The following is a 15,951-nucleotide window of genomic DNA, read 5'->3' as shown; positions in this document are numbered from 1 at the left end:
TATTTAATGTATTAGATATCTTGATATCTCTTATAAGAGAACCCTTAGATTTTTGCTTATTAACAAATATATGAAATAAAAACAAAATATTAAGTAATAAATTTAATTTAAATGATGATAGAATTTTCCAAAATTTATTATATTAAAATGTATAAATATTGGTTTGACAAATAAAAATATAGTTGTTTTACTCTATTACAATTAATATTTTATTTTAACTTAAATTTATCAGGGCTATATTATAGAACAGACGGCAAAATATTTTTATACAGCTGTGAACAACACTTCTTTCAGGTAAGAATAATATTAGTTTAATTAAAGAATGAATTATTCTATAATAAATTATTAATAACTATTCATGTTAATAATAATAATTTGATACATAAATGTTTGTTACATACATGATATAATATTTAATAATGTAACTTATTCTATATATTGGCATTAAAAGTAAAAAATTTGATCAGTTAATTTTATTAATTTAATTTATTTTATAATTACAATAATAACATTTTAGATGTTTAACTTAAGATAAAAAAAATATCAAAATATGTATTATTCTTTTGGAAAGAAATGCTTCTAGACCAATTTTTAGTCTAGAATCAGCTCTTCAAGTTCATTTTAGATACAATTTAAAATATTAATTCAAAATTTTGAATATTATTGAAATTATACCTAAAGATCTGATAATAGAATTCTAGAAAAATGTAAAATTAGAAATAGATCTGTATTAATGATTCAAATTAATTTACGGATCCAATAATGATTATTCTATTGATTCATATGGTAATTAGAATAATCATTAACTTTTCAACTATTGAAGGTAGGAGTGTAACTAGACTCTACATTACCCCTCTTTTGTTTCGGAGATTTAGGATGTTGACAATGCTCGATAAGTCAATCCACACTACTGCCACTCTGCCTTCTTTTTTACACATTCTCTCTTCTCAGCACTGTTATCTGGCACCTAGGATACATCTCGCTTCCCCTAGTTACGTTGAAAAAATCTTCAAATAACTTAATTTTTTATTTATAATATTTTAAAATTTAATATCTAGATTAGCTATCATTTAAAACTTTAATGAAATTGAAAGAAAATAAAAATTCAAAATTTAAATAATAACTAAATAAGATTTGCAAATTCATCAGTTAATGTGATGTGTGCCTTGTTAGGTATCTGTTTTTATTTACCAGTAATTTAAAAAAATCTAATGAGATTGATAATTTTTTTTTATTAATAACTCTAATATCAACTTTTATCAGAATTGCTCTTTTTAAATATTTATGTATATACCAGGCATGGGCAAATGCGGCTCTTTTTGAGTTACGTGCGGCTCTCGCTGAAAGTGTTAATTTCTGTTTATTATTATTATTATTTTTACAATTTTATTATTATAATTTTGTGAAAATATGTTTATTAAAAAAATTCAATATTTGTTTTATATTATATTTATATTATATAATAAAATCGCGCGCCTTACCATACTATCCGCCACGACAGTAAAGAACTGCGGCTCCCATGCATGTTGCAAAACCTACATTTTGGCTCCCACTAAACTCCTGCTTGCCCACCCTTGGTATATACCATATTTTCTGGCATATAAGACGACTTTTTAACCCAGGAAAATATTCTCAAAAGTCGGTGGTCATCTCATATGCCTAGTCGTCTTATACGCTGGAAAGTACGGTAAATAGATAGATCAGAATGGTTGGTATTAACTGATGTTAAAATTAATTTGCACCAAAAATTTAAAAAAACCTAAAGTTTTGTTATTTTGTTAATGTTGTTATGGATAATTTATTTTTAGAAATCTTTCAGTAGTCTTTAAGTACAATTTTTTTTTCTTATTTCTTTTTAATTTAAAGTGTGGCTGTAGTTATACCTTCTGAAAGAACACATTTTCTCAGTGTGGATGGAATGGATACAGATTATGGTAAGTCAGTTGTATTTTTTCAATTAACTCCCTGAAATTGAGTTAGTTATTATGCTTATGTAACAGTAATTCAGTAGTAAAGATTCATTTTGTATATAATTCAATAAATTTTTAAAATAATACTAATATTATATGATTTACAAAAATGCACTTACCATCTGTCCTCTTTATTGTGATTATTTATATATTTTTTTAAATCTGACGATTCTTATTTCAATTAAATTAAAAGTTTAGAATGTCGTATTTTTAATTAAATTCAGCTAATATAATTTTTTGATGACATTTAAATTTAAATCATCATTTTCTGTAACTGTGCAGCCATGAAAAAATGTTTTTTGGGAACTTCTGGGAAGATCACTTCAAGTTATTTACATTTGAATAGAATGCAATGACCTTTATACTTACAATTTAGAATAATATTACAGATACGTAACAACCAATATATAATATTTTAATGGTAGAGAACCTGAAGATTCAGTCTAGTGTAGTCTAGTCAGACAAAGTATTCATTACTAATAAACTTATGTGCTGAAAAAATGTTATAGGATGCTTATTCTGCATACATTTTTGAACTTCAATCAGTTTATTCTTCATTAATTCATAATTTATTCATTATCACTGTTTATTTTCTAATTTCTTAAATAATTCAATATTACATTTTGTTAAAGTTAATAGATATTAGTAACCGTTTTAAGTTTAATGGTTAGATGGTTGAGTGGTTAAGGCCTTTTCCTCTGAGGGAGCTGGAACAAATCAGAACTCATCAAAAAGCACAGGAATTTTTTGGAAGGTGGTCCACCTTGGATATGGTCAAGTTTCATCCCTCGATACCTAGCCATCTCCGTTTGTAGGCCGAACCCATAATGGGCTTGATGAAAAAAAGGTCCTCTTAGTGCCTACCGAATGGAAAGAGTAAAAAAAAAAAACACTAAGTTTGATAAGTTCTACCTGTAATAGAATCTTTCAAATTTTGTGTATTTGAAATTGTTTATTATTGTGGATATTTAATGTTCAGTTCTTTACAGCAGGTAGAAAGACATGAAAACATTTAAAAAGTTCTGATAAATTTATTAAATTTTCCAATAAAACAAATATGTTTTATTTATTTTCCAAATAAAATTATCATGAATAACAGAATATATTTGTTTTTCAAAAATAATGGCAAGATCAAGATACAATGTAATCCCAATTTATGACTACTCAATATACAAGAATTCAATTGTGGCCATCGGCCATATTAATATATATATTTTTGTTAATTATTATATTTTAGGCTTATTATTTCCTTTGTTCTTTGACTTCACTGTTCTAGAACTTTCTTTTCCTAATCCCTTTTCCCTTGGGTGGGATCACCGGTTCTTAGAAATCTGAGAAACAAAAGGAGCAATGAGACCCAAGAGATTTGAAAGAGCGGGAAGGGCAGTTGTGGTCTGGAGTTCATCCAGTGAGGAAGGAGAGGGGTCGTACTCCTGATCTCGCAGAGGCAGATCATAGGGAATGGGACCTTGTGAAGAGAGTTGGAGAAGGGTCTATTCCTGATCACTTAGAGACAGATCAGAGTGACGAGGTCTTATAAAAGCAGAGTTGGAGAGGAAAGACTGACGAGCGAGGTCAGATTGTGTGGAGCTCCAAATCTTGATTTGGAGCTCCACACAATCTGACCCCACAATAGTCCTCAGCCCTTAATCTCTTTGTTCAGCTGAGGACTATTGTGACTAAAATCGAAGCTCTCCCATTAAAGGTTCTTAGTAAGAGACTATGAGGACACCCCAGCAAAGGTATTACTGAGGGAAAAAAGAGAAATTAAGAAGAATAGCAGAAATTAGATGAATACTACAGGATGGTGACCCATCTGAGACCACGTGGCTGAAAGTTCCCGGGTATTTCTTTCTTCCTCTACTCCTATCCTTAACTATATATCTTTCTTCCTTTCCATAGTTTGTAAGTAGATTAAGTTATAGTTGTAAGCCTCCCCGCATGGATTTTTGTTGCAACTCGGTTACTTCAATTGTTGAAGAGGAAATGTCTGATTATTGTGTATATATATGTATGTATATATATATATATATATATATATATGGATCAAGTGCCTGTAAGTTGGGATCATTAAAATGAGAATCGGTTCAAAGCAAATAAAACTAGTTTGTGATATATATATATATTTCTGATTTGTGCTTCTTTTTATGTTTTCCTGTTTGCGGAACTACATAACATTTGCTACGAACACTCACACAATACAGTGACCTGTTTTTCCTCCTCCTTTCAATTTATGATATCAAATATTTCATATTTGATTTACAACTATATAAAATATTCTAATCACAATTGTGATGAGATCAAAATTTCCATGCATTACAATTACATAGTTTGTAGGTTTTAGTCTCCACTTCTTTGTTTCATTCATTTTACATCTGCATTTGCTAGGAGCAGTGCTATTTTTTCTAACATGCTTGTACAGTTCAGTGAACTTTTTTCTATGTTATAGATCTTTCTATTGATTTATAACTATTTTATTTTTTAAAAAAAATTCTATTTTACTCTATTTTACTTTTCTGCTTACTTATTGTCTTAACTTTATTTTTCTCACTATTAAATAAGGAAATCTTTGACAATATGTATATATTTTTTCTCTCATTTTATATATATTCCTTTTATATTGGTGAATAAAATTATTTATCACTTTCATTTATAAATAATAACAACTCAAAGCCCAATGCATATAATGAAATAACCAATGATCGCCTTAAATATCGTTGATCGATCGCCTTAAATATTTTATTTCATTTAGAATCATTGGTTGATAACTAAATAAATGTTCTGTAGCACTTTAATATTATTTGGGAAACACTGATGATAGGACAATCATATTTTATTGGACAAGTTACAAATGAAAAACAGATAATTAAGCATTTTAGAATTTTATATTTTACTGATATAAAAACATTATTATACATGAAAATTTTAAAAATTCTATATTAATTAATATTTGATTTCTGAAGATGATAAAATTATTTCTGCGTACATTTTTATAAATTTTCAAAATATATTTTGCCCATTTATAAATGTCATATGGCAAAAATTTCTTAAAAGTAAAATTCTATTGCAGGATTAAACTTTGAAGGTGATGATATTCATAGCGTTATTTTAGCTCCTTGGTAAGTAAAAACTGTATAAAATAAGATTAAATTATAATATATTTTATAATTCCTAAAGTTTGCCAATATCTATAATATTTTTGAAATATTTACTATGTAAAATTATAAGTTATATTGAATTCATATTTAAAATAATTTATTTTTTGATTTTTTTAACTAAAACTAAAAATTATAATTAAGTTAACATTGTTCAGGTTTTCAATGGGCACGTTTTTTTATGCAGCGCTCAAGAAGCGCTTTGCAGCTAATCCTCTGAAACCCATTTCTAAATGGCTCGTGACGTCATTTCGCTACACTTTTGCTGCACAAAAAAAACGCGCCCAATATTACAATTTACATCTCATCGTTATTGTTTTTATTTATTAGTTTTGCTGTTTAAAAGAATGCTATTATTATTATTAACAAATTAATAAATACAGCATTTAGTATAATTTCCTGTGTATAAGCTGCGTGTTATTTGTATTTTTAGTCACACACATCACTAGCAAAAACTGATCAATTGGGACTTATAAATGTTGAATTTTAAAGACTACAACACATGTGGGATTTTACTTTTAGAAATGAAAACTAGCATTGTTTTATATTCAAAAGATTTTCGAACCTGAAGATGGGAGCGTAATACTACCAAAAAATGTTTGTTCTACACTATAAATATTAAACTTTATTGCTAGAGTGTGGGTGTATTATGTAAGTTTAAAATCAGTTTGAAAGCATGTGCAGGCTATATGTTTTAGCAACTTTTATGGATTATATGCAGGAAATTATTGTAATCATAATACTATATAATTTCTTTGTCTTATGAATGAACTATAGGATACTGAGAGATGCTCAACATTTATGCCATATTTCAACTGAATGCCTTGAGTCAACCATTTTTATGCAAAATGTACTGGATGCTGCATACAACAGTTTCTGTGATATTTTACTGATAACAGAGTGGTTAGTCGTGTGTTTCTTAAATGCCTGACCACTTTGTTCTCTGAATCTTATTCCATGTGATTCTTGATTGTGGAGACACTTAGAGTGTGATTTATTGAGGATATGTAGCAAATTTGACAGCTTCAAAAAACAGTATTCCACTGTATATGAGAAGCATCAAAGAGGATAAATTACGGTAGTCTATTAAACATATTGTTCATTGCCTTCAGGTTTTACATCTTTACAATGGTGACCACATTGATTAATATATTCTGCATTGTTAAAGTCTCTGTACAGCATGAGTATCTCGTACAAATAAAATATTTGTTTGGTGAAGAAACTAAAATATTTTCATTTTTCATTATGTCCAACCATCAGGAACAACAGTCCTTCTTTGCAGAGAAATTTTATTACAGGATACATCTCTACGAAAATATGCAAAACAGCTTAAAAAGTTCACCGGTGACAAGCAAATAATTAAAAATACAGTTTCAATTAAAATAGCTGATATTTACATAGTAAAAACATACGTGGAAGAAACTAAAATGTCTTCATTTTTCATCATTTTTATAAAGACATACTCTCTAATAAAAGATCATCTCTACAATGGAAGACTGTTCATGGTGATTAGACATAATAAAAAGTGAAGCCATTTTAGTTTCTTCTATGTATTTTTTACTGTGTAAATATTGTTAGTCATTTTTAATCAAAAATGTTTATTTCCTGCAGCACTAAAAATGCTGTAGTGGTGAGGTTTTATACTAATGTTTCTACGGAAATGTCTTCTGCATGTTCTGGATTGTTACCGTACCAGATACGGTTGCATAAGGATTGCTAAGCATCTCTCTAGAGAGTATTGAATAGAAATACTTTAGTTACAAAATTCTGGTATATACGGGTATTATCATTTAACGCTTTAGTTGTCTTATATAAACTGTTATTTTTCAAGGATATATTGTCATGATATGGTTTTGGAAGGTGAAATGGAGGATATTATGAGAAATATTTCTTACACACTGCAATCAAATCCTGAACACTGTAAGTTATCATTCCTATTTTCATAATAATAATTATTGAACATTAATTTTTATTACATTTTATTTAATTCAAAAGCATAAAAAACAAAGTTTTGTTTGAAAATTGTTTTATTTTCAAAAAGTTAAAATTTTAATCTTTTGAATAATTTTTAATAATTTATTCACAGATATTAAGATTTCGGTATAAAGAGTGTTTAAATTTTCTGTATTTGAAATCCAATAATTGAATTTCTAAATTACAAATTTAATTCAAATTGTAAAGTTAGCTTACAATTACAAAACAGTTGAAATTTTAATTGTTATAGTGTAATTAATGTTAAAATATATTATAGATCAATTGTAGTGACTTTACTACTATACTTTTTTTGTTTATTTTTTTATAATTTAGAAATTAAAATACAAAGATATTGTAATAAAAGATAACTCTAAGAAACTGCATTATGAGTAAATACATTTAATTGACGAGTACTTTCAACAGCATATAACTCTCTTCTTTGGGTAATATGGTGGATAGAACATTAAAACTGTAGAGATAGAACTCATTTTTAAATTGCTCTTTGCTCACGAGTGTAGAACATAAACATTAAAGATATAAAAATACAAAATTGTATGTTATTACAAAATAAAAATGATATATGATGGCTACGGCTAATGAAATTAATAGAATATACACAGAAATAATTGATAGCAATACAAAGAAAATTTAAACAAAACACAAACATTGGAGCACCATTGATGATGCCACTATGTTTTTGTCACATAATATTTTATGTATATTACAATAATTTGTTATTTAGAATAAGCCATTTTCAGTATTTTTTCCATAATTAAAAATTTAAATTAATTTAAATATTAAAAGTGATTTATTATGAATTTCAAAGTATGATTTTGTAAAAATAAAATTTTAAAATGCAGAATTGAAATGCTATTACGATAGGTGACAGATCGTTAACACAAAGGTTAATATTTGATAAAAAGAAAACCGACGATGTTGTTCATTATTGGAAATCTGAAGAAAGAGATGGAACAAGGTAAAACAGTTATTCCAATATAAATGACTTAGAATATAATATAAATCTCAATATAATCTTGTCTTGTTTTCATTAAATTCAAAATTATAAATTAATATGAAAATTTAAACGCCATTTTATGATATTCTACATTTGTTTAAAAGTAAATAAATAAAATAAATGATTTTGAAATAAATTTATTTTAAAATTCAAGCAAAATAATAAATGCGTACAGAATGAAATTGGAGAATAATTGCTTTCTACATGTTTAAAAATACTCCCTTTACAAAATATATATAAATGCTATGTATGTGTTCAATACATTTTCTTTATTGTTTAAGTTTTTATGATTTTTTAATGTATTATGTATTGTGTATTAAATAGTTATTATATACCATTATGTCAATATTTTAAATTGATATGTTTTTTTCAAGTCAACTTACATATTGTTATAAAATCATGCATTTCTTTCTCACAGTATGTACACCAATTTTATTTAAAAATAATGAAATTATTGTTTTCATAAACGTTTTCGTTACATTATTGCATTAATGGATGAAGTGTATATGATAATGGATCATCCATAAATTACTTAATGCTATTTTTATACTTTTCAACTACCATACGACCTTTCTGTAATGATCCATAATTAGGTTTTCCAGATTTTTACAATGTCAAACTGGGACAGGCAACAGAAGCATCCCTAGTGCAATTCAACACACTTAAGTTTCCTCATACCTGGAAAAAATACCATTGTTATCATTTTTAACCAAAACGTGTGAAATAAGGTGTTACTTAAATCAATAAAAAGTAGGGACAGGAATTTAAACAACGTTGTGCTCTTTACGACGGCAAAGCTTATATTTATTAATCATTTTACCGTAAACATTTTTAGTTCTTTTTTCTTATATCAGAACATTCTCCATGAGCTATGGAAAACTCAGACTCACACTGAGAACACTCCTGTTGTCATCTTGAGCAAAAACTGTAAACGAGGAAAAAAATTGACTCCTGAGAATCACTTGGCTTAGATAAAATTTAAGAAAGTTAATGTTTTGTTATGAGACATTTTTCTGACAAAAAAAATTATCAAAATTACACTAATATATATACAGTAAATTGGGACAAAATTTACAATATGACTGACGATGTCCCACACAACAATAAACAAAGGAAACTTAACCTAGCTTAATTCTAATTTAACTAGTTTTTACAATAGTAGTAGGGCCATGGATCAAGATGGGGGTTTTTGGAAGAAGTAAAAATTAAGACAAAAGTGTGGGAATCCAGTGTTACGAGAGGGTTGTCTCTCACCTGTGTTCGGTATCAGATCTGAAAGATCTGCCCAGTGTCACTGGATGGGATTATAGTGATATTTTATTTGTGAACAGGAAGTTCTTGTGATCTTCTTGTAGATTTTTCCTGACCACAGCCTAATTAGTGCGTTAGGCACGTGAAATATTTTAATACTTTTCCGAGGGGCGATCGTGGACTCCCGATAAGACTTTGGCTTATACAGTAATACCTCGGTTATTGTTGGTTTTGGTTTTTGTCGATTTCTTTTAACGAAAAATTTGTCTCAGTTTTCGTCGATTGCCTTGGATTTTGTCAGCGTGCCCAAGTGACCTCACTGCTAATTTTGTGAAAACAAAAGGTGACCCGCATTTTTCAGTTCAGTGTGGCATTATTTCTCATTGTGTGAGTATTACCCCGCAACTGCCCACCATTGGCCAACAGTTCCATTCCCTAAACACTGGAAGTTTGGTTGTGGGTTTGCGCTTCGCCAGGATGGGCTGGCAACATCAACTTTTCCAGGTTTTCTCTGGACAATAATTTTGATCGTTGATTCAATGAATGAAATTATTGTCAAATGTTATACGACATTGTTACATACAATGCATTCTGTCATGATGATTTGTAAATGTTCTTCCATTACGTAATAAAAGGTTGATGAGCTGTTGACTCCTCGGGGATGGTGACCTCGTTTCACACTCCCCTTTTCAGCACTTTCATGAATCAAGACAGTGTAATCTTTGTGTATTCTTTGTTTCTTTGTTATTTAACCAGTTGTAAAGTACTATTTTTTTTTTTTTTAGTATCTTAGGAAACTGACTATAATTACGGTCGGTAAAACTTCCGTTAACCTAACGGGTACTTTACACAGATTCGAGATTAGTTTGCCAGGCCTGGGCTTTTAAGCGTGCACCGAAAAATTAGTAATAACAACGATAAATATCAAGTCAAATCAAAAGTTCAAATATATTTAATTAGCAACTAGAACGTACTACGTACAAATATCAATAATTCCAAACAAAATTTATTAACGAAAATCAACAAGTCAACCCGACAATAAACTAGCTCTTAGCTTAACTTAATAGTAATTCCCCTTTGAAATTCGACAAATCAAATACTTAGCAACTATGAACAAAATCTCTTACTAATTAAACGTCTATCCGTCACCTCACTATACGAAGAAACTATTTCCTCAATCCTTTCGATATCGTCAAATCGTCAATCGAACTCCTCTTTAGCACCTTGGATCATCCAATTATCAATCTGGACTTCTATCAGAAAATACTTCGCTTTCGAATTAACCTCGCTCTCGCAGTCGCCTCGATTTGGAAATCACCTCTGTTTGGAAATCACCTCTCCTTCTTCGGTTAACGTACGGGTTTTATACTGCGAGGTGACGTCACACTTGAGCTGGGTTACTCCTCTTATTTACATACTTAGTTGCTAACATTAACTTTGTTCTGGCAGCTTTAAGTTTCCGACAAAGCGTATAAACCGTTTACAAAATATTTATCATAATTTTCTGGGATGTTTAAGACGGTTTATCAAGTATTTCTCTACTAGTGATTGTGGGGACTCCCCCCTCCATTTTTTTTTCTGCGGACTGTTACTTCCGCCGGGCAGCGCAAGTGCGCAAGATGTTTCCTATGGCGCTTATTTCTCCGTGAGTTGTTTTATCTTCATTTTTCATTACTAACAAGAGAGTGGTGGGGAACCTTCGTCCTAAATAAACATAAACCCCAAACAAAAAGATAATAAAACGGAAATAATAATAAAATAAAAAATAAGGTTCGGACTCAGTTCCTTACACAGTTATGTGAGACTAACTAGTTTTTACTAATCTCTCTGACAAACAACATATAGTCTAACATTCTCCATGTCTGTAATGCTTGAGTAGGGGCCAGTTACCCTTAAACGAACCTCCCAGAAGGTATTATTCTTCTCGATACGACCATCATAAATGCATACAACTACTGTTACATGACAATTACGTCACACTTTACCACAGGGCGATATAGGCTAGAAGCTCATATCTAAGTAGCTTCTACAAGACAAGACATTAACCTGTGCATCTAGTCAAACAATTCCATTGCTTTCCTTTAGATTAGTCTTTTATATTATTTTCTTATTCCTTTTAGTATTTAACGCTATGATAATTCTCCATAAAATGTGTTTTTGGTATGTATTTTGGAGTGTCTAGAACAAATTAATTGGATTTACATTGATTCATATGGAAATAATTGCCTTGGTTTTCGTCAGTTTCGGATTTCACCGATTGTTTTCAAATGGATTATCAATGAAAACTGAGGTATCACTGTATTTAAAATTAAGAATGAGCTCAGTTTAACAAATTAAAATAAGATTTAATGAAAATAACAAATATAAACATACAAATATGTGATTACACACCGATAGCTTCTAAAGTCCCTATCTAAATGTGAGAGAGAGCGTTTACATCAATAAAAACATACTACCTCTGTTGACAAATGTTGATCTTTTCATTGCACTGTTGCACAGTCAGTCTTGAATTAATATTGTTCTTATATAATTGGCAATATTTGGCAGATGGAGATTCGATTCGAATTCCTATGAGATGGAGACGTATGTGGGTTTGGAGTCTGGTGATGAGGAGCTGGAGCAGGACTATGCTCTTCCTATGTGGCTATATATGGAAGTTTCTTTTACTTGGGTGTCTGCCCTGAGTTCACCTTTTAACCCCCTTTTATTCTAAAATCCTCTCCAATTGGATTATAGTATTTGTAACATCTGACGGGATATTTCTGATGCAAATGGACAGATGTTTGTCAGAGATGTGTGATAACATCTCTCCCAAAGGAAGTTTTACTTCCCTTCTCACAAATTTGATAGAAATGTGTTAAATTTGTCATCAATTTTATATTTTAACAATTTCTTATTAAAATAAAATTATTTTGCTTCTGAATTCTCACAAAAGAATTTAGAAAAAAGGGGAGATGGTTGGCAAATTAACCTGGGGTCTTCTTTCTTGGGTGATGAGGTGAAATTCCTTTTTGTTCTTCCCAACACACACATGTTACTCCTCTAAAAACTCAATCTCAAAAGATGTCTGTCTCATCCTTCTCCATCCCTATATCCTCTTTGTCTGTTAGTTCTGACCAATCAAGTTCTACCCCTTTTGTTTTAAAGAACACATCAGACCAACCAATAAGGATGAGGTTAGATGGACAAAGCCTGGAAGAACTAATTTTAAAAAAAGAGAGGAAAGTTAAGAACACAAGGCTATATCAAGCCATATACGCCCCCATCAAAGATCAAATTAATATAGACAAAATAAACAAAAAACATTAATATAGTCAAAATAAACAAATAAACAATCTATCTTCCAAAGTGAAGATGGCAAAAGTGTATTGAAATAATTGTTAACAATATTTTTCTATAATGAATAATATCCAAGTTGTTAAATTTTATATTATAATTTATTTTGTAATAATTTTTTGTATTATAAATTAATTATTTTTAATTTTAATTTTAGAAAAAATATAGTATCAACATTTGTAACAACAGAAAGTGGTCTTACTAGAGTGTTTCCTTTGAGGTATTTTTTATTATATTGCTTCATAAATATATTGACTTATGTTTTAAAAATGATATAAAGAATTCTAAAGTTATTAAAATGCATTCACTGAATAATAATTATGATATAAATATGTACTCTTTTATCACAAGTCATCACATAAAAAAATTAACAATGCAGTTAACAACAAAGGATAATACTAAAGTAAATATAGAAAGTCAAGTCTGAATCATATTAATAATCAAATGTAGAGCCATATTAACTATCAGGTTATAACTTGGCTAATTATACACATATATTGTGTAATTTGGAGTAAAGAGATGTGGCTATGCTGAGTTCATTCATTCATTCACATGGCATCCTCTTTACAGAGGGTTGCAGTTAATGGACAGTTCTCCACTCGTCATGATTGTAGGCTTTTCCCAAGCTTCAGTCAGTCCATTGTATGCTGCCATCTTGTATTAAATTTAATAACTCGAAATAAATAAATTACTTTAAAATATTCTAGAAGAAAATATTGATTCAAATAGAACTCGAACTCACAATGTTGCTCACTATGTGACTATAGGCCATAATTTTGTAAGTGCTAATAGTAATTTTCTTTTCCCTACCTTTTTTGGTCCTTTTCCTTCTATTATGAGAAAGCTATCTTTTCTCTTTGTCTATGGTGGTCCACTCCAATTCTCAGATTGAGCCCTCTTTTTCCAAGAAAGAACCAGTTTGGCACTGGCAGGTTTTGTGGAAGACAAAAATGGGGAGAAGGAAGCTTGAATAGTCACTTCTCAATGAGAGCTGGAGAGAGAGGACACTGGTCCTGCTAAGTAGAATGAAGATTGTGATTTTAGATGTCAAAGAACTGTGAGGTCCAGAATCCAGAAAGATTGAACCCTTTTATAATATTGCAGAATCTTTGATATAACACATCACTCAATAAGTCTCCGGTTTAACTAAGAAAAACAATTTTTTTTTAGAAATTCGACTTTGTTCATCAACATACTCTCCTTCAAGAGTGATATATTCATTCCTTTAATTTTTTGATGCCTTTTTTGTAGAACGATTTGTCTTTGCTCTTAAAATAGGCCTCAGTTTCGGCAATCACTTCTTCATTTGAGCCAAATTTCTTTCCCTGGAACATCTTTTTGATGTCTGCAAAAAGCCAGTAGTCACTGGGGGCCAGATCTGGAGAGTACGGTGGTTGAGGAAGCAATTTGAAGCATAATTCATTCAATTTAACCATCGTTTTCATCGACTTGTGACACGGGGCATTGTCTTGGTGGAACAGCACTTTTTCTTTTCCATGTGAGGCCATTTTTCTTGATTTCTACACTCAGTTGACCCAATAGTGCCCTGTAATATTTGCTATTGATAGTTTTACCTTTCTCAAGATAGTCGATGAACAAAATACCATGCGCATCCCAAAATATGGATGCCATAACCTTGCCAGCTGAATTTTGAGTTTTTGGTTGCTTTGGATGACTGTCACTGGCTGCTGTCCACTCAGCTGATGATCTTCTTGATTCAGGTGTGTAATAATAGATCCATGTCTCATCCATTATCACATATCAATGCAAGAAATCCTTTTTATCTCGCTTGAACAGCTTCAAACAGCACTCTGAAACGTCGACGTGTTGTTGTTTTTGGTCCGGTGTGAGCAAACGCAGCACCCACTTCAAAAGCAACTTACACATGCTCAAATTTTTGTGGAAAATTGTAAACACTACCTTCTGATATTTTTAAGGTGTCGGCTATCTCACGCAACTTCACTTTACAGTCTTTCAAAACTATTTTGTGGACTTTTTTTTTTGTTTTCCAGAACAACTGCTGATTTTGGGCGACCAGAGCATTTAGCATCATCAGTGTTTGTACGATTGCATTTAAATTCAGCATACCAGTCAATAATAGCTGATTTCCCTGGTGCAGAGTCCATTGTTTTGAAAATTACAAAACTGGGGTCATTAAAACCACTGTAACCTGTAAACTAATTGTCAGAATGTCATGAAATTTTGACACGTATCATTTGAAAGTTTGTACTAACCAGAAATCATATGGGTCTGCCAACAGTTTGGCCATATATGTGTCAGACCAGAGACTTATTGAGTGATATGTTACATATATATATCAGGTCAGTCCATAAGTCCATGCGCATTTTTATGACCTTGAGAAAAATTTTGTTTTGCTGTTAAAAATGTCAGTCTAATGTGATAATTTTTACACTGAAGTGTTAAATTGGATCTCATACATATAATACTGTTCAGAATTGTGAACATTTCAGTTGTTTATTTTCGTTAAAATGGAAGTAACCGACGAATATAAAAGACATGTTTTATACTTTTTATTTTTAAGTGGTGAGAATGCTACAAATGCAGCCAAAAAAATAAATACTGTACATAATCAAATTGTAATTAGTGCAAGGACTGCACAGAAGTGGTTTGAAAGATTTAGAAACAATGATTTTAGTGTGGAGGATAAGGCTCGTACTGGAAGACCCATTGACTTTGATGATGATGCTCTCTCTGCACTAGTTGAAGCAGAACCATCTTTAACAGTTGATGAAATTGTGGAACGTTTAAATTCATCCCGTGAAACTGTTCATAGACACCTACAACAAATCAGAAAAGTTTCAAAGCTAGGAAAATGGATACCACATGAACTGTCAATAGCTAACCGACAACAACGTGTAAACATTTGCACGTCTCTTTTATCCCATATTGCTTTAGAACCTTTTCTTGGTAGGCTGGTTCAGTGGCGTAGCGTGGGTGTCAGCCGCCCGGGGCGGAGGAAAATTTCGCCGCCCCCTTATTTAGGTATCTCAATTTAAAAGACTAAAATATACAGTAATTCTAAAGAACTTTTCCGCAAGAACACTCATCATTATAGTGTATTGTACAGGTGTATTGTGTATTTATTGTGAAATTTTGCCGCTCCCTAAAGTGCCGCCCGGGGTGGGCCGCCCCTGCCGCCCCCATTACGCTACGCCACTGGGCTGGTTACTGGAGACGAAAAATGGATCCTCTATAATAATGTGACGAGAAAAAGACAATGGATGGATCG

General features: G+C 30.7%; 1 protein-coding gene across 1 annotated transcript in view; it reads left to right on the top strand.

The window, feature by feature from the left end:
* Positions 1-15,951, top strand: part of LOC136971716 (voltage-dependent calcium channel subunit alpha-2/delta-1-like) — a 131,815-nt gene that overhangs the window by 80,638 nt on the left and 35,226 nt on the right. Inside the window, exons 22-27 of the mRNA XM_067266197.1 lie at positions 233-294; positions 1,867-1,934; positions 5,041-5,089; positions 6,957-7,045; positions 7,982-8,075; positions 12,859-12,921. Coding sequence (XP_067122298.1) covers positions 233-294; positions 1,867-1,934; positions 5,041-5,089; positions 6,957-7,045; positions 7,982-8,075; positions 12,859-12,921 — 425 coding nt within the window. The remainder of the gene's footprint in view (positions 1-232; positions 295-1,866; positions 1,935-5,040; positions 5,090-6,956; positions 7,046-7,981; positions 8,076-12,858; positions 12,922-15,951) is intronic.

Source organism: Centruroides vittatus, unplaced genomic scaffold, assembly GCF_030686945.1.
Source record: "Centruroides vittatus isolate TY-2023 unplaced genomic scaffold, ASM3068694v2 contig_1052, whole genome shotgun sequence".
NCBI classification, from domain to species: domain Eukaryota; kingdom Metazoa; phylum Arthropoda; class Arachnida; order Scorpiones; family Buthidae; genus Centruroides; species Centruroides vittatus.
This window is presented reverse-complemented; position numbering and strand designations above follow the sequence as displayed.